General features: G+C 41.9%; 1 protein-coding gene across 1 annotated transcript; it reads left to right on the top strand.

Moving 5' to 3' along the window:
* The first annotated feature begins 334 nt into the window (after positions 1-334).
* On the top strand, positions 335-18860 carry rasgef1bb (RasGEF domain family, member 1Bb). The gene is made up of 14 exons (XM_083793158.1): positions 335-463; positions 6599-7198; positions 7560-7682; positions 8184-8321; positions 9075-9290; positions 9641-9715; positions 10538-10630; positions 11116-11218; positions 11834-11913; positions 12713-12808; positions 13822-13917; positions 15805-15928; positions 16337-16409; positions 16922-18860. The coding sequence occupies exons 2-14, from the start codon at positions 6605-6607 to the stop codon at positions 16953-16955; spliced, it is 1845 nt and encodes a 614-aa protein (XP_083649284.1). The 5' UTR covers positions 335-463; positions 6599-6604; the 3' UTR covers positions 16956-18860.
* Positions 18861-19585: the final 725 nt, after the last annotated feature.

Below are 19585 nucleotides of genomic sequence, written 5' to 3'. Positions count from 1 at the left end.
CCTCATGAACAGAATAGAAAAGAGGAGAAACCCTACACGTTCACCTCCCCAAAGAAAAACATTGTTGGGGGAGAAAAAAAGAAAGAAAGAAAGGAAGAAAGGGATAAGGAAAAAAACGTACTCGATGGAAGGGCGAACGAGCCAATCAGAGCAGTGGAAGATTTCGATTTTCCACAATCTCACCCGTGATTGGTCAACGGAAGACAAGGCGGACACGCCCCCCCGGCAGCGGATTGGCCGATTTTCCCGGCTCTCTGGAAGTCATTAGTTCAAACGACTGTCTCAGATCAGATGCATTGTTTTCACGCTGCCTGCCTGGCTGGCTGCTGCGCTCCTGCATGTCTCTATGCGTGTTCCACACAGGATAATTATTATTACATCACGACTGGCTGGGCATCGCGACTCCTGAACGGCGCATTCCAAACATCTCGGGACAGGTTGCATTTATATAATATCGCCGGGGGTAAGTTTTTCTATCATGAAATGGCTTCCACGGTTGCTTTTTTTTTTTTTTTTTTCAGTGTTAATTTAACTATGGAGATAAGTTGCATGAGAGAGTGAGTGAACATTACATAATGTAACCAAATGGATCCGCGACGGGTCCATTTGGTAATACACTTATAGTTCACTCTCATAGTTGCGAATGTTTCTTAAAATGTTTAATTTCTATATTATTGGTTGTTTATCTTTGCATTTGTAAAAAAAAAAAAAAACGCGCGGCGCAGTTAATTTCAAATCATCCCAACTCCTAAACTGTCTGACTAGGACTGAGGTTAATTATCCACTTTAACTGAATGAACTGAATGCAATGCACTCGCATGATTCCATCTTTGTGTTTTGTTATTGTTTACATGCAGCATGTGTTTATAATTAGACTGGTGTTCATGTGACGGCCTGCCCTGAGTGGGTTTGGTGGTAAACTGCTTTTACTGCCATGAGTCAGACACTCACTCACTGTGTGTGTGTGTGTGTGTGTGTGTGTGTGTGTGTGTGTGTGTGTGTGTGCGTGTGTATTTTGTATTCACAACAACATACTGTCACACAGGTGCTACTCTGTGTGTGTGTGTGTGTGTGTGTGTGTGTGTGTGTGTGTTACAGAACATACAGTGAAATTGTAGAATTGAGTGCGTAAAAGAGAGAAATGGGGATGGATGGACAGAGTAGCACCTGTGTGACAGTATGTTGTTGTGAATACAATACACACACACACACACACACACACACACACACACACACACGCACACGAGAGATTTTATACAAAGTGAATGCAAAACATGGAAACAGGCTACTGCTGTAATTTCTTTCAAACGTTTATCCCAAACTAACCCTTCCTATCCCTAGTATCATGTGGATGTATAAACTATTTCCTAAATTCACAATTCTTATGGTTTGTAAGATAGTTTTCTCCAAGTTGCAATGTATAAACACAGCTCTGTTACAGGCAGCACACTATTCTTTATGTGTGAGAGAGCATGTCTTTAGTGTTGTAGCTCATGTCTCTGGGTTAATATTGTACCAGCACACTGTGGGTCACTGATAGAGATGGGTGTGCACTGTGCAATAATGTGCTTCCTCTTTCTTACACGGTAAAATAATACCAACTAGTGAGTGTTGAGTTTAGTTTGAGTGTCAATTTCAGGTGTCACACTTGACTCAATAATGGTACAAAGAAGCATGTACAAAGCAAAATAATGCCTTGAGTTGCAAACGTATATATAAATGTTGGTGTAAGACCAGTATAAACACTGTTTATTTGTATTTTTTTTAAGTAACACTCAGGATTCTCTTTGTACATGTCAGCATAAGAGTGAGACAGATTGTTCTTGTTCAGCAGTTCAGTTCAGGGTGAAGTTTGTGGTACAAAGTTGAACAGACCATAAAAGTGACTTTAATTGTTTGTTATCTACTGTGTGTGTGTGTGTGTGTGTGTGTGTGTGTGTGTGTGTGTGTGTGTGTGTGTGTGTGTGTGTGTGTGTGGTAGTTGTGTGTGTGATATGGGCTGTTCTGCATGGCAGGCAAAGGCAGTGGCCTGGGTGAGGTTATACAACCTTGTGGTAGTGTTTTACTTTAATACAACTATTAGTTTTTTGTTATCAGTTATGGAAGACTACAATCAGTGCACAGTCAGTGGAAATCTAGCTGTCATAATCACTTTGTTGTACATGAATACGAGCCTCACGAGGACTTCATCCGATGGCTTTTCAAATCCTTTCCAAACCTGTTTATGTATCATACGATTCTTGAGTGGCCTCTAGCTCTTTTCCAAGAGTCTATTGCATTTTAACTGGATATTGTTCACTCAGTTATTACTAGTGTGTGATAGATGTATTTGTCTGTATTGCAGGAGTTTATGCTGTAACGACAGTGTTGTTTATGCAACGTTTACCTGTACAGGGATTATAGGGATTGAGAATAAATTGAAATATTTTGAATATTCTTTAAAGGTATATTCAGTGATTTCACTTAATTCAAATATCACTTATTTTTTTGTTTTGTTGTGATAATCCTCCCTACTATAGAGTGTGCTGGCCATATAAGGAGTTCCTCCCTGTCCCCAGTTAACCCCTGGGGGTCAAAAAACCTTAGGTTTAGTTTTTGACTCTCTATCCTGATTGGACGAAAGGCTGGGTCCCACAGCCAAAAACGAAACCTAAGGTTTTTTGAGTGAAATCACTGAATATACCTTTAAACACTTGAATAAAAAAAGGCACAACATCTGTCTGTGGACAATTACATGTGGGGTTCCTTGACGTCAAATGTGGAAACCAATGGTTTAAACCACATTAGGAAGCAAGCCCAAATAAGCAACTACTGTACACTGTAGAATCAAGCAAAAAAAAAAACATCAACTAGCAACTACCAATCATTTATTTGCAAATGACTTTACAGAAAAAACAAGTCAAAGGTTGCTTATAATAAGCAGACATGGCAAGTTTGGCAACATGGCCTGAACGAAGCAAAGCACACACACAAGGAGCCCCAGTACGTTGGTGGGGAAAAACGTGGACATGTATTGAGTATTATTCCACAAATCTCTCTGTATATCTGTCTGTTCTTATCTTTGCATATATCTCGCAGACTGGTCAGATCATGAGGAGTGTGTCTCTTACTCTCTTCCCTCAACCCTATGTTGTTCCCTCAGCTCTATGTTTCCTTTAAATCCCTTATCGCCCATAACATAAGGTGCCATTCCGTCGCTTGGGCAGGAACCTAAGTCGGCAGCCACGTGTTAACGCAGTGTACTCTTTCATATACCATGTTGAAAGTTGACGGTGGCGCAATGCAGAGTTTGTGGACCATGTTGTTTCCACATGGAAACTCATGGAATTTCAGATTAAAAAGATCACCATATATAATGGGTATGCAACTCGGTGACGGTGGTGCCACCGGCTTGGCGCAGGCACTCGCTTGGCTTATGTCTCGCTCAGGCACACCTCAAGGCCACTCCTTGAGCTCTGTGTCATAATACTAATGCTTTGCTAATGCATACCATGAAAGGCTGGCTCTCATGCTGAGGGAGCATAGGACCTAAGCTGACCACACTGTGATTATTTATGGTTATCAAGGTGCACAGCACACCAGTTGTAGCTGCTAGTACAAATGTAATTGTGGACACAGAGACAGAAAAAACGACCATGGCAATTGTTCTGTCTCTGTGTCCACAATACAATTTGCATGGCCAGCTACGTGTGTGCGGCTATACTCTTTTATTATCCACTGTGATTATGCCCACAGATTCATGGTTTCAGGATTCAGATTCAGTGGTTGTGAACTGTGAAGAGATATTTGGTAGGTTTCTGTTGCGAAAGGAGGAGCACTTCACCTTCCTGTTTCTGTATTTTAGTTGGCCTAAATCCAACTTCTTCATTGGATTTCTATTAATGCACATTCATCTGTAATGGCATACATAATGCCATTAGAACGGACAATGCGCTATATTAGGAGTCGACAGTGGGATTTCAGTCCTAATTCACTTGCTCTCTGGGGTTTAACCCATTCTGACCTGAGATCAGATTCATACGAGGTCTCCGCTGGACACACACTGGTCTGATTAACCCATTCTGACCTGAGATCAGATTCTAAAAATGTCAGTCGTTCTTCGATTTTTTTCAAAAATAGCAGACCTACAAGCTCGTATCGCGCCACTCGGTGGCGCGATATGAGCTTGTAGATCTGCTATTTTTAAATAGCTAAAGCATAACATGATGCCAACACCAAAATGGGTGCCCGTTCAGAATGGGTTAATAACGAATACACCAGAAATAAGTTAAAAAAATATATATATATATATGAGGAAACTCATAGGTCATATAGGGATGACCATGATGATCTCATCCAACTTTGTACGTGGCAGCCGTGCTGAGGACCAAAGGTTGAGCGAGAAGTCCTCAGATATGCGCCTCTCCAGAACTGGCACATGTTCCTAACGTTGGCCATGCTTCTTAACAATGGACTGCAGTCACTGCACTAGTACCAGGAATTTACCGTAGTTTGTAGCAGAGTAGCCCTGACTGTAGCCCAGAACAAGCCTAGTAGATATTTTGCTAACCTTGTAGGAGATCAGGTTTCAAATCCAGGTGGTTAATATACACTTTGGCATATGCTGCAACGGCTTTGTAAAAAAATGCAGATATAACATGATCAAACAAAGGCTTGAATTATACATAGCTGATCTACAAGCTCACAACACATCGTGCTGTGACATGCACAGCTAAGTATGAACTATGAATCAGTAAAAAGTAAGACTGGCATATATTGTGTGTGTGTGTGACAGCACACTGTAGTGTAGAGCATTAGACATTAAGCTTTAAATTAAAAATACTAAACTTATTGTGTGAAAGCATTAATCTGGTAAAATATAAATGTAATTGCAGGAAAGCTTAGGGTTTATGTTCTGAAAAGTCCCTTCATTTCTCTGTATAGACACAGGACTCACTCTATTCAAACCAAACCACAAGATCACCAGCAGGTCAGTAAGAGAGAGTCCTTTAATTCTGCTGTAAACCCCAGAGTACATTCACTGTCAGTGACTTCAAGATGGCATGGCATAATAACATGCTATGATACTGTAACTCACTGAACAAAGCATGTTGTCACTCACTGTTAGGAAGAAACCTTGTATCTCCATATTTCACTTTATGTTTATTTTCTTCATAAATTAATGTCGGATACATGTTTTTTTTGTCAGACTATATATATATATATATGTTATGTACTGTATGTTTTTAGAATGTCCGCAGTCGTACTCAGTGATGTCAATCCGGACACATGGATATCATGACAGTGAAGCTGAGTGAGTGAGTTTGTGATCTGGTCTGATCTGGTCTGGTCTCTTCCTGGGGTCTTTGTGTGGTCGTTAATACCGTGACAAGCTGGATAATACCTCTATTGTTAAAGACATCCCCCCCATATGCTTCTGTTCTAACAGGCCCATCTACCATTTAAAACCACATTATGGGATTTTGGTCTCAATCTGGCTGAAGTTGAATAGATTAAAAGTTGGAGTTCTTGGATGTCTTCTTCAGCACTGGAGCCAAAACGATTGAGTTTAGTCTTTTTTTCTGGGATAATGTGCAGACCTGTCTGAGTGGGACGGCCTTGTTTTGGGTTCCCAAACAACAGGAACAACGGATTGAAGGATGCACACGCACACAGTTTGGATCTTTGGAGAAAGAAAAAACAAAACCATGATGCAACGTTTATGGGGATATTTATCCCCACTTTCATCTGAACGTTATATGCTCCCATGTTTTCAAACCTCTTGAGAGTAGAGAAATCTACAAGGCACATCATGCAACAATGTTTGTCTTTGGTGCTCCATTTTTCCTAAATCTTTTCTTGCCAGATTATTTTCGAAGTTTACTAACAAAAGGAGCATAAATTCCTTGGTTTAAACAAACAATCAAATTCAAACTGCCATTTATTCATCCCCAAGCTTCTCATCAGGCCTTACACCCACAGTTCCACCTAGAAATTACAACATTTCAGTACTGTGGGATGTAGTAACTCATTATGTCCCAATTCTAAGCTTTCCAGGGATTGGAAAAACAAAAGCAAAACCATGCTGACCATGACTTTTTTTGTGTGGTTACAAAGTCTAGTCTAGTTTGTTCTGAGATGAGATATTGCAAGAATATGACGATAATAAGAATAGTATATGGTTAGACATCAGTATCACTGTAAGGTTGTTAAATAATATTGCTAAACGATTAATTTAAACATTTTTGTAACAAATGGAAACTTTTTAAAATATTTTATTAAAGCCTGGATGACATTAAACATTTCACATCATAATCTTTACTTCTGTAAACCTGTGATGTGACAATATAGCTGATTCTGATTCCGAACCGTGTGTTGATTTCTTTTATTATTACTTATCTTTTAACAAAAGTGGGCAGGAGACGGGGTGGAATGTACTGTGGCATTACAGTACACTACCATGTCTCCACACTGGAACACAAATGTCTGCTGAAAAACGTCTATTATTTTTCACTTTTCGTTTTAGACTTTTTGTTCTTAAATCGTTGCCTATGATGACATAATAGCGACGGCAGGTTGAAAGTGCTTTAATGACACGTGTCTCCTCATTGGTCTCCAGGTCACCATGCCTCCTACCACTCCCTACGCCGGCAAGTTTGGCCCCTGCGGCCCCTACAGCAGCCACAACAACAACAACGCTCAGCCTCACAGTCCGTACTGCAGCGCAGCTGCCACCAGCCCCAGCCGGGAAAACCTCTACGACAACGCCTACCGCCCCGCGCCCGCCACAGAGAACCCGTACGACATCCCACAGCCTCACAGCCCCTGCCGGAATGGCAGCGTCGTCGTGACCATGTCTAAGGACCGCGTGTACAACAACAACAACAACGTCACGGAGAACCCCTACGCCGCCATACCCCAACAGACCCGCCACGGCAGCCCCCGTCGTGCCGCCAGTTCCTGTAGCAGCGGACGCTCCTACCGCAACGCACACGGCAGCGGTAGCAGTGACCACCTCTACCGTAACAACAGCAGCAGCTGCAGCAGCGCCAGCACTGAAACCCGTCGCAGCAACGCCGCCCTAGCCAAAGAACACCTTTACGCCAACGGCATCACCGCCAGCTACGGCGAGATGTGCTACCATGACAACAGCTTGGTGTCTGGGTCGCTCGAGGCGCTGATCCAGCACTTGGTTCCGACGGTCGACTATTACCCTGATGTGAGGAACCATAAGCGTGATATCAGTTAATCAATATGTCAATCGAGCTGTCTGGTTGAATTAACACAGGGGATTGTATTTTACTGGGAAGGTAGAGCTTATATTATGCAAAGACTTTACTTTTGTCACGGAATCAACGTTAGCCATGTACAATAATTATTTGAGATCTTCACTGATTAGGAGTAACTATGCCGGACTAATGCTCTGTCAGAATTACGTATCCAGACAGACAGAATCGGATCCCACTGTGGCCTGCAGATTTTTCCATTTAATTGTCCTTTGTGTATTTTACATTGAAGTTGTAGAATCTTTCGCACATTTCCTGACCTGGTCCCTGTGTGTTTTGCTTCCTGTCCACCAGAGGTCCTATGTGTTCACCTTCTTACTGAGCTCTCGTCTCTTCCTGCACCCCTATGAGCTCATGACCCGGGTGTGTCATCTGTGTGTGGAGCAGCAGCGCTCCGGAGACCCCCTGCTGGACAAAGTAGGTATAACCCATTAAGACCTGTCTGAGACCAGATTCTACAAAAAACGTCTTGTAAATCATGACAATTTTCTGAAAGACCTGTTGTATTTGGCCTGACCCCCATCTGAAAATATGTTGTTCCAGGGACCCCCCCCAGAAGCAAATATTTTAGTTAAAAACGTTTGTTGTGAAAGAATATCTATACAAGCTACAAGCTCAAGCTACAAGCTCGTAGCGCGGCCGTTCTACGAGCTTGTAGATCTGCTATTTAAAATAACGATTTAAAATAATGGTTTAAATGAGATAAATACACAGAGAGAAGTAGAGGCAAGATATTCAGTAATCCAATAATGCATGACATAATCACTGGAATTCATGATTCATGAAACCGATTATTTAACAGCTAATGTGACTAATTCAGCGCCCACCGCTGAAGAGATGCTCGGAGGAAGCATACTCTGCTCTGTATCAAGATGTCCTCACGTAAAACACTAATGTGACTTCCGTCGACGCTGTCAGATTCGTGTCCGAGACGTCGCCCCCAAGCTGGTGCAGCTGTTGACGGAATGGACGGAGACCTTCCCCTACGACTTCAGAGACGAGAGGATGATGCGCTGCCTCAAGGACATGACTCACCACGTGGCCCGAGCAGATGAGGTTAGTGTATGATTCTACAAAATGTCTTCTAAAACAGTTCTGTGAAAAACCTATGTTACTATGTCAGTGGTGCTCAAAACAACCCCCCCCCCCCCATCTTAAAATATTTGATCCAGGGGACCCCCAGAAGCAAAGATTGGAGTTAAAATAATATATATTTTCAAAGATTTGCACAAATTGTCACGATTGTTCATTCAATTTAGTTTTCTCATGTTATTATTATTTATTTTTTTTAAGATATTTTTTTGCGGCTTACGCCTTTTATTGATTTTTTAAGGGACAGATAGTAGGCTGACAGGAAACGGGAGAGAGATGGGGGGATGACATGCGGTAAAGGCCGTGTCGGGTTCGGGAGTCGAACCCGCGGCACACCGCGACTGGATCACCAGTCCGGTGCCCAGACCGTTACGCTACGGCCTGGGCCTTCTCATGTTATTTTAACATGCTTAAAAACACACCTTGGAGGAAAAGAGACAATGAGAGAGCTTTACAGCAGAAAGCCAACTCTTAGGCGACTGACTATTAAGGGCACTGAAACACTGATGCCTGCCAGTCACAATGTGGCACAGCGTCTCAATTTGTAGGACACCTGAAAAGTCCTGGAAATGACTAAATGAGGGATTGTGTGTGTTGAATTGGTCCAGTACTCGTGGCGAGCCATGCAAGCAGATGACCCAGAGGTTGATGGTTTGCTCTCTGTCTGTGTGTGTGTCTGTCTGTGTGTGTGTGTGTGTGTGTGTTGAATTGGTCCAGTACTCGTGGCGGGCCATGCAGCAGATGACCCAGAGGTTGATCAAGCGTCTGTCGGCTCTGGGCCAGTACGAGGAGGCGGTGGCGGCGCTCAGCGCCGTGGCCATGGAGAGACCGGCCTCTCTGAAGAGCAAGCAGTCGTCGGGTCAGCGCGGCGACATGCTGAGCGTGTGCGACGAGCCCTTCGTCCTCGCCCAGCAGCTCACGCACATCGAACTGGTAAGAAGGATTCTGACCTAGTTAACCCATTCTGACCTGAGATCAGATTCATACGAGGTTTCCACATGGACACACACTGGTCTGATTAACCCATTCTGACCTGAGATCAGATTCTAGAAATGTCAGTCGCTCGTCGATTTTTCCAAAAATAGCAGACCTACAAGCTCGTATCGCGCCACTCGGTGGCGCGATATGAGCTTGTAGATCTGCTATTTTTCAATAGCTAAAGCATAACATGATGCCGACACCAAAATGGGTGCCCGGTCAGAATGGGTTTAAACTAGACTAAAACTATGACTGGAAAATGCTGTGAAAATGAACACTGGTTCAAATGTCTTCTGTCCATGCAGGACAGGCTGAGTTTCATCGGCCCTGAGGAGTTCATTCAGACCTTCTCCATGAAGGATCCTTTGGAAAACCACAAGGTACAGTAAAGGGTTTTTACTTGATTGTTTGGACTGCATTTTTCAGACTTTCAAGATTACAATAAATAAAATATAAGATGTACAAGCTCACAGTGCGACAAAGTGTGAGCTGTGAGCTCATACGCGTGTCTGCTGTTTTTGAATAGCCAACGCTAAAATCTAAAATGATAAATGAGATGCTTTCCCAGTCGTAACTGGCATCGATGTGTCATCGGTAGACACCATTGTGATTACCTTCTGTGCTCTATTCCATTAGTCGACTTTTCATGGCCATCCCTAGACTGTACGTGCCTTCTTGTTTGTGTGTTAGTGTGCAGCAATCTTCAGTCGGGTCTCACCTTGTGTTACATAAGTATTCATAATAAGATCTGTTGAGTGCAGAAAAGTGGTTTGTTTGAGTGAGTCAGCCAGGGGGGTGGGGGGCTGCAGTGGCGAGTGGGCTGGCAGTGTTGTGTAAGCCTTTAGTTTAACCCATTAAAACCTGAGGCCGATTCAACAAATGCCATCTAAACCAGTAGTTCTCTTTCAATATTATGTTCGCAGCTGTGACACGCTGTGAGCTATTTTTGAACGGCCAACTCGGAAATCTAAAATGAAACCGATGCTTTCCCAGGTTTCAATGCGCTAACAAGGATTTATTTGAACGCACAGCAAGTCAACTCACTTGTACAAAGTCCTTTGTACACTACAGAGGACACAAATGCAGATAAAAAAAACAACAACCTGGAACAGTGTCTGTATATTTGTGTGTTGTAGGTTTATTTATTTGATTTATTTATCTTAATTTGTCAATTAGTTTACAGAACTCTCTTTCTCTTTCAGGGTTTCTTCAGGAAACGTAAAACCAGTAACCTGGAGGCTTACATCAACTGGTTCAACCGACTCAGTTATCTTGTGGCTACTGAGATTTGTATGGTGAGAGATGCTTTATCTGCCTTTATCTGTGTGGCACAAATGCAAATAAAGCTGGTAAATATTGCAAGAAAGTGTTGATAAATTGTTGACAAAGACATGATGTTTTAACAATAAAAGCAAGCAAGTAAATCCATCCATGATTAACTGTTGCACCACTAGTTTATCTCCTTGCTTGTTCATCTCGTTCAACTTGAACCTCATGGTCTTAACCCATTCTGACCGGGCACCCATTTTGGTGTCAGCATCATGTTATGCTTTAGCTATTTAAAAATAGCAGATCTACAAGCTCATATCGCGCCACCGAGTGGCGCGATACGAGCTTGTAGGTCTGCTATTTTTGAAAAATCGAAGAGCGACTGACATTTTTAGAATCTGATCTCAGGTCAGAATGGGTTCATCAGACCAGTGTGTGTCCGGCGGAAACCTCGTATGAATCTGATCTCAGGTCAGAATGGGTTAATGTTCTGTTCTCTTCTCATTTACAGCCAGTGAAGAAGAAACACAGAGCTCGGGCCATCGAGTTCTTTATCGATGTCGCTCAAGAATGTTTCAACATTGGCAACTTTAACTCCCTCATGGCCATCATCAGTAAGTATTGTAATATGCCATCATCCATGAATAGAAATGATGTATACATTATGACTAATGCACACAATATGCAGTAGTTGTGTAGGTGTAGTCTATTGTGTTTCTATGTACTCCAGTCTAGTACAGTGGTTTTCAACCTTTTTTCATATCAAGGCCCATTATTCTTTTCAGCCTTTGAGCCACAGACCACCATTTGAACATTTAGCTTCTCAGACCCTTAACATTGAATATTTTGTTATCGTTATTTACGTTATTTTGTCCACAATTCCATGCTGTATTGATGTGGTAACATAGGAGAGATAACAGGCTAACGTTGATCAAAATAACAATTATTCTACATTCTCTTAATTGTGTAGACTTATTGTAAATTAAGTAATGCAGATGTTTAACAATGATTTAACTCCATTTTATGCTCTCAAGAGTTAAAGATCTATTAGGGTCCATTTGGTAACTAATACCAACTGTTCATCATTTAGCTGGGCACCACCCGGAACCCCCTCAAGGACCACTGGTTGAAAACCTAGTTCTAGTATACCTACTCAAACTCATTATTTGTAACGTTAATTCTCTTTCGGTCACTCTCTTGCTCTCTCTCTCTCTCTCTCCCTCTATCAGCTGGGATGAATATGAGTCCCGTGGCTCGCCTGAAGAAGACTTGGAGTAAGGTCAATACTGACAAATTTGCAATTCTAGAGGTGAGAAATACTCCAAACTACTCTTTCTTTTTAATCCTAACATTTAGACATTCCAAAATACTGCTGACCCCACTGCTGACACCCACTTTCACATCCTGACTCACGAGTCATGGCCTTAGCTGATTCGTCATGTCCCTATCACATGACCCTTTTCCACGTTGTTAGACAAATAAGATACAGTTGTTCAGTAGAGTTCTTTATGTGGCTAACGGGCCAATCCTGCAAACTTTGAAAGCCAATGTTAACCAATTAGGATGGAATATGAAATATCGGACAGATCCGCCTTGAACACATGACTATAGAGATAGTGTGTAAGGATTTGTGGGATTTTTGGACAGAATCTGGAGGAGTAATATAAAAAGAAAATGTTTTTCAAAAGTCGGCCTCCTGGTGGCGCTATAACAGGCCGTTCTGGAAAATTTGGGGCAGAGGTTCATCATTGGCATCCAGTGTGTGTGCAAAATTTGGCATCAACCGGGTTAACGGTGCCGGAGATTAGCTGGTAACAGACGGACAGACGCACACACACACACGGACGGAGTGCAAATCTGCAAAACATACTCTCTCCCCATGCATTCGGCCTGGTGGAGACAACAAGGGGGACAACGGAGACGGCGCCTGTTTCACCTGACACATTATGACTGTCATCATTCCTTGTTTTTCTGTCAACTTATAATTTAATTAGATTATTTCAGTGCTCTTCTCACATTCACGTCTCTATTCCTTTGTGCATTTGTATGTATGTTTTAATAGTGTGACATCATGTGATGAAACGCTTTCATCTGTTCTCATTCTCCAGCACCAGATGGACCCATCCAGTAACTTCAGTAACTACCGCACATCGCTCCGTGGCGCCACCCAGAGGTCTGAGACGGCACATAGCAGTCAGGAAAGGGTGAGAGAGAGCATACAAAGGCCAGTAAGGCCGCTGATCAAAAATATGATCGCTCATGATGGCTTTAGCGACGCCGCCTAATTGCCAATGGGAGTGCTTCTTAAGGCCTGAAATGCTGCAACGCAGAAGTCTTAACCCAGACTCTGCAACGTCGCAGTAAAACTCTATGGTCGCAGCGGAGCGCCTGACAACAGCGGCTAATGTTAAGAGCTAAATGGAGCTACAGAATAAAACGCAGTGATTGAACCAACAAAAAGTTGAAATTAATGCAAACAACGGCCGGGATGTTTGACAGAGTAACATGCACATTCAAAACATAATAATAAAAAAGATAGTAGAAAAAAAACGGGGGACACATGCACAACGGAGAGCGCTTGTTTCACCTGGCAGTTAATGACACGTGTGTCATTCTTGTTTATACCTGGTAGTATGACGGTGTCGCTTGCCAAATTGAACAGATCTACAACAAGCTACCAATGTTCTTTCTGGCAGAGATATGCCCTTGTGTGGTGGAGTATGCCATTGGTTCCGAAATAGCCATAGCCTCTGGCTCTTGCTTCCCTGGTGCACAACAGTTTTGGCCATTTATCAGACACCCTTAATCCAGAACGATTTACAGTAAGCAAGAACAAAAGAAATCACACCCGTGTGAACGCGCTCATTAGCAGGCAACAGTGCAGCACTCTCTCTCTGTTTCTGGCACAACAGCGCCCCTACTGGTACTAATAGTCATAGCTACTGGTGCTCACAGTCACATAGGCGCATGGGTTAACGTCAAATAGATAGGTGGACACAGACATTGCTGTTCCTTGGAGTGGTTGCACTAATAATACATAAAATACATAAAAATAGTCACACATACAGTAGTAACACAACATGTTTCATCGTGACATGTTGAGATCTTGGAGAATTTCTATTTTCCGCGTTCTTTCCTTTCTTTTCTCACTATAATGACATGCCCAAAATAAGCCAATTATATCCCGCTTCTAACTTGCTGTCTATCCGCCCTGTAGATCGTGATTCCGTTCTTCAGTCTGCTCATAAAGGACATCTACTTCCTCAACGAGGGCTGTGCCAGCAGGCTGGCCAACGGACACATCAACTTCCAGGTCAGTACTCTGAGCGTAACCACGTCAAGTAGATCTACGGCTTCGTACACACATATCAGACGAACATGCTCTGTGCTGTCCGTGTTTCATGGGGGGGGGGCAATCAAACACAAGTGTTTGGTGAACCGCCGTGTCTTCCATTGGAAAAGCATTGGGAGAGCAGAGCACAGTTGTTCTTTATGTGTGTACGAAGCCTACAAGCTCACAACAGGCCACGGCGTCACACGCTGATAGCTTGTAAACTTGCAGTTTTTTCAACTAAGATTTGACGTAAAGGGAAAGAAATGAGCGGTCCTAATACAGAGCCACCCAGGTCCAGTTGACCGAGTATGCAGGGTGGTTTTAAATAATGGGATGTTGTAGTGTCAATTATTGATATTAAACTATAATCCATTTCATGTTCCAGGGAAAGGGAAAATGCAATGTAACGCACGGGGTTCAAGGAACCCAAACATCTACCGCTCATTCAAGCAAGAGAGAATCCCCACTTGGGACTATGAGTTTCAGGCTGTAGGCTACTACTTGTCAAACAGTATGTATAACTCAATAGGGTCTAAATCAGTGGTTTTCAACCCTTTTCATTTCAAGGCCCATTATGTATTTGGCATTTGAGCCACAACCTATCATTAATGAGACAAGGACCACTGGTCTAAATGTCTCAGTAAAAGAGTAGGTAGACCAGCTCCAACCACTGTAGATGTACAGTACAAGAACTCTGTTAATTCAAATAAGTCCCAGAATGCAGCTTTAAATGTTGCTCAATACACACACACACACACACACACTCACTCACTCACTCAATCACTCACTCACTCACTCACTCACTCACACACACACACACACACTCTCTCTCTCTCTGATTACATGATTACATGCAAACTAAGCAGCTGAAAGAAACAACGTGAAGCCATGTTCTCAAGCAGTTCTCGAGGCCTTTGCCCTTAGTGACCTCTAGTGGCAGAGTGGAGAATGGCTGTCACTGTGTGGTGCAGACAAGTTGTTGTTTCTATTCCAGTTGATTGCTTTGGAAAAAACATTTTGATGGATAAAGCACTGTGCACTGATCATTATTCCTATTTAATGTCAAACGCTTTGCGATGTGTTGTGACTTGTGAGCTAGTAGATCAGCTATTTTTGGTGTCTAGAGCTTAAAAGGAGGGGGAGTCTAGTATAGACCCCTGGGAAACATGAAGTGGTCAAGTTACCCAGAGACCCTGTAGAGTCTGCAGCAAGGTCTACAGTGTACTGTAGACCTTGCTGCTCAGTTCTGCGACTGGTATAGTGCAAGTTTGGCTTAAGTACAAAAGGACTAGTGAACTTTTATCGCTGTATAATTGAAAGTGTCTTAACTGGCTGTATCACAGTGTGGTACGGTAACACGACCGCTCAGGACTGCAACAGGTTGCAGAGGACCATTAAAACAGCAGCTAAAATCATCGGCACTACAGAATTACCCAGTCTCCATAACATCTACACCACTCGCTGTATGAAAAAAGCCCATAACATCATGGAAGACACCAGCCACCCCTCAAATACCCTGTTCAAACTACTCCCCTCCAAAAAACGCTACCAGAGCATCAAATCTCGTACCACCCGTCTCAGTAACAGTTTTTACCCCCAGGCAGTCAGGCTGCTGAACAGCTGACCTTGAACTGTATTGCACTTCACTTCACTTGCACTTTCTTTTACTGTTTTTTGTCTTTTCTTGCACTATAGATGTTTGTTTATGTCCTGTGTATGTAAGACGGAGAGTGCTCTGAGCAAAATAAATTTCATTGTATGTATACTCTGTATCTATACAAATGACAAATAAACCTGAACCTGAACCTGAACCTGAGTTGAACTTGGAAATGTATATGTTTTTGTTTGTTTTTTGTTATTTACCAGAAACTGTGGGACCTGGCTAAGCAGGTGAGCGAGTTCCTGGTATGGCGTCAAGTGATATGTCCCTTCGAGAGAGACCGTCGGATCCTCCAACATCTGGTCACCTCGCCCATCTTCAATGAGGATGGTCAGTACTCATTCAAAATTGTATTTATTTCATCTGTGATAAGCACGCCTCGAGTTGGCAAACTATAGTTTATCACTCCATTTCGAAAATTGCACAAAGGCTAGCCAGCTCAGGGACTGACATTTTGGTTGCCCTCCTCGCATATTATATGTGCTGCCTATTATTAAAAACGCATGAAAACATAACTCGGGTAACTCGCGAACGGGAGGGAAAGTCTTCTACAGTCAATTAAGTCGTGTGACTCGTGTTCAGGAAGCAAGCCTTTCAACCAGCCAAAAGGTAGGACAGCGTAGCCAGTGAAAACAATATGGGAGCGGTTTGTGAAGATCTTCTGGTGCAAAATGCATTCATGCTTGTGAACCAAATGATGCTCAGTCTTTCCTACTGTACTTACTCTCCTCCTTGCAGAGCTGCATCTGGCTTCATACGAGAGTGAAGGACCCGAGAATCACATGGAGAAAGACAGCCGTAGATCTCTGAGGTTTGTACCCATGAACAAATTACATACACTAGCAGGCCATGCACGTCCAGAATGATCAATCTATCACGTGTAGTGAAAACTAAAAATATATACAAAATTACATCTGAAAATGTTTCTGCCCTGAAGCAACTATATAACCTTGCTAAGGCATGAATGTACTGTATCTCTCTGCAACATTGTTCTAATGTATGCACAAACACATCTATAAACACAATCATTTTGTTATGGAAACATCCCAAGTCTGGCCTGTATAGTCGGAATAGTTTTTCCGTAACTTATTATTCTACTTGAGCATACTGCCACATACCTTTTCCGAATTCCTAAATGACCAGCGATGTTGTCATGAGCCAAACTGTCACAGCAAAAATACTATATCTAGTATCTACAAGCTTGATCTACAACCTTGTAGGTCTGCTATTTTTGTATTTGAATCTTGAAAAGTAACAGTCTTGCACATGGAGGTTTCCAGCTGACAGAGACGATATTCATTCTTTCTTTCTTTTCTGTCACAGATCCTCACTTGTGCATCGAGAGAATCGCTCTTAGTCTTAAGATGGTGTGATTCTTTTTCTCAATGGACCAAAGCCTTCTCCCACAGCACTACCGTTTACAGCAACATGACAACTCTGCATTCTGAATGCGGGGCTCATTGTTTTCTTCTATGACCAAACCCTGGGCCTGAATCCACAGTTCGGCAGACCCTGCACTAAAACAAAACACACTTATTCCCCTCCAAACTCTGCCTGGCCTTAAAACCCAATTGACGTTTGATCACGATGGAGTCATGTTTACGAAGGGGCTCCTGGATCATCAGATGGACTTCTATCACTGGGGTCTAATGGGAGCGGGTTTGATAAGACAAGGCCCTGTAGAGGGAAAATACATTATTCTTTATTTTTGGGAGATATGTACAATGTGGAAAGCAGACATTCCTGTGGATTCACAAAATGAACTAAATCAACAAATTCAACCAAGTCTAGTGAACTTTCCAATAGAAAAACAAAGATGTCAATGTTGTCACTTAGATTATATACACAGTATTGTACCGTACATAATATACAGTATTATATGCAGTACTGTTGGGTGGCTCCAGTAAATACAGTAGTGTGCGTGACGTGTGTTTGTGTGCGTGCCGGTGCGCGCAGTGTATTAACCATTCTTTAAACCAAGTGTTGCTTATCATTTATATTATGAATTAGTCTCAAAGCAACTATCACTGTACACTGCAAACAAGTTGACATTGGATTTCTTAATGTAGAAGTGTTTTTTCTCTATTTTGTTGTACAATAATAATTGGGTTATGTCTTCTTTTGGTTAGTGCATCTGGAGCAGATTTACAGTATGATTTCATCAGATGCTATTCATTTGATTATTTTGTATGGTGTTTAAAAAAGTATTCGGTTTGTTTCAATCGTCTAAATTTGTGTTTTGTCTAGAGCAGATATATATTTTTGTCATTTGTGTGAAAGACAGATATCCTTTTTTTATTTTATATTAACATTTAGGAGTCTGTTTTTCCCTTTGTTTAGTGGGGAATCCACTATGACTGCATATTAATGCCAACATAATGAGTAATGTTTAACATGATGCGTTGTTCTATTTGTGGCGCGTAATACTGTTGTACGACAAAGTATAACTCGGGCTTACCTGAGATAAGCTCATGCCAATTATGAAAGCTTAATCGAATGCACTTCAGCTACATTGAAGGGTCTTGTGTCTTGTAAAATATGATTATTATATAATTGTATCACCTTTTTTTTATGTCTTGCACAGTATTACAGTATGTTTTTTGTATCAGGAGGTAAAAAAAATCAGTGGTTATGAAATGTTATTAGTGTGATATATTTTTTCTTACATGCTCTTTCTGATGTGTTGCCACAATGAGCTAGTTGCTGGATAGCTTGCTCTGTGATAACATGTACCGGTAAGCTATTTTTCTTAGTGCTTAATAGTCCATATTTGACAGGTTCTGGGGGTCTGTATGAAGAACGGAACATGTGATATTTTACTGTAAAGCGGGTTGAAACCCTAAAACATGACCTGCTTTGGCCGTGCAGCTGCAGCTAATCACATTTAAGTGTGCCAATGTATCTATAGACGATGGCAAAGATCTTTTTCCAGGATCCCACACCGCTCAACACTAGGTACAACATTCTACACGAAATGGTCTAAGTCGACACTCCACGTAGAACATGAAGCTCCACATGTGCAGCATGTTTGCCATGTTTGAATTTGTTTTTAACCTGATCTGGAAAACAAAACTACATCGGCCTAGGGTTTCATCCACCTTCTTAAACATACCCTCTATTCATCTCAGCTGTGATCATTCTAATGTGACAATATGAACATTAAATTCTCACTGTACTTCTGTGTCCTTACATCCCATTCATGATTTTTAGCTACTTTTTGTAATTAGTCTTTTCACATACCATTTGTAAGCTTTGCAGGGTTTCATCGTTTCCTTTTGAAATAAATACATATTTCATGTACCTTGCATTACATGTGATTCATTGTGTATGGCAATGATCAAACTAATACTTTAGTTCAACTTAGTACGTAGACTCATGAAGACACCCTATGAGTGGACAGGAGGAGAGGATGCAAACATTACATGTTAATGTTATAATGGCTGATACATTTTTGCTCTTAAATCCTTAATACATTTTGAAAGCTGCCATGCAGAGAGTGACAGCTGAGCCATGACAATCGACAGTTCCATAGTAATTGCATTAATGTACAAGACTGATCATTTAAATTATGTTTCTCATATACATTATTCCTGCACACTAATGAACTAAGAAATGTGTTGTCAAGCTAAAAAATACAATCAAGTAATCAAGAGATGTTGACGTTTTGACAGTCTCAGATGGAATATATTTTTGAGTGGTGCAACCACTCCTACAACCAGCTTGCAATGTCCTCGTACTTGTCTGTGTGTGTGTCTGTCTCGTACTTGTGTGTGTCTGTGTGAGCATGAGTATGTGACTTAATAATAGCAGTAGGGGGCGCCAGAAACAGTGAGAGGGGTAGTGACTCTAATGAGAGAGAGTGAGAGAGAGAGAGAGAGGGGGGGGGGATTGCACCACTCAGTTCACACGTGTGTGATTTTTTAATAAATTAGGGCCGAGTTAGTCAACTTTAATTTGATATTTTATTGCTACCAATTGATTGCCATG

The sequence above is a fragment of the Protomyctophum parallelum genome, assembly GCF_964188405.1.
Source record: "Protomyctophum parallelum genome assembly, chromosome: 21".
Classification (NCBI taxonomy): domain Eukaryota; kingdom Metazoa; phylum Chordata; class Actinopteri; order Myctophiformes; family Myctophidae; genus Protomyctophum; species Protomyctophum parallelum.
The sequence above is the reverse complement of the archived record's forward strand: the minus strand, read 5'-3'. Positions and strand labels throughout refer to the sequence as shown.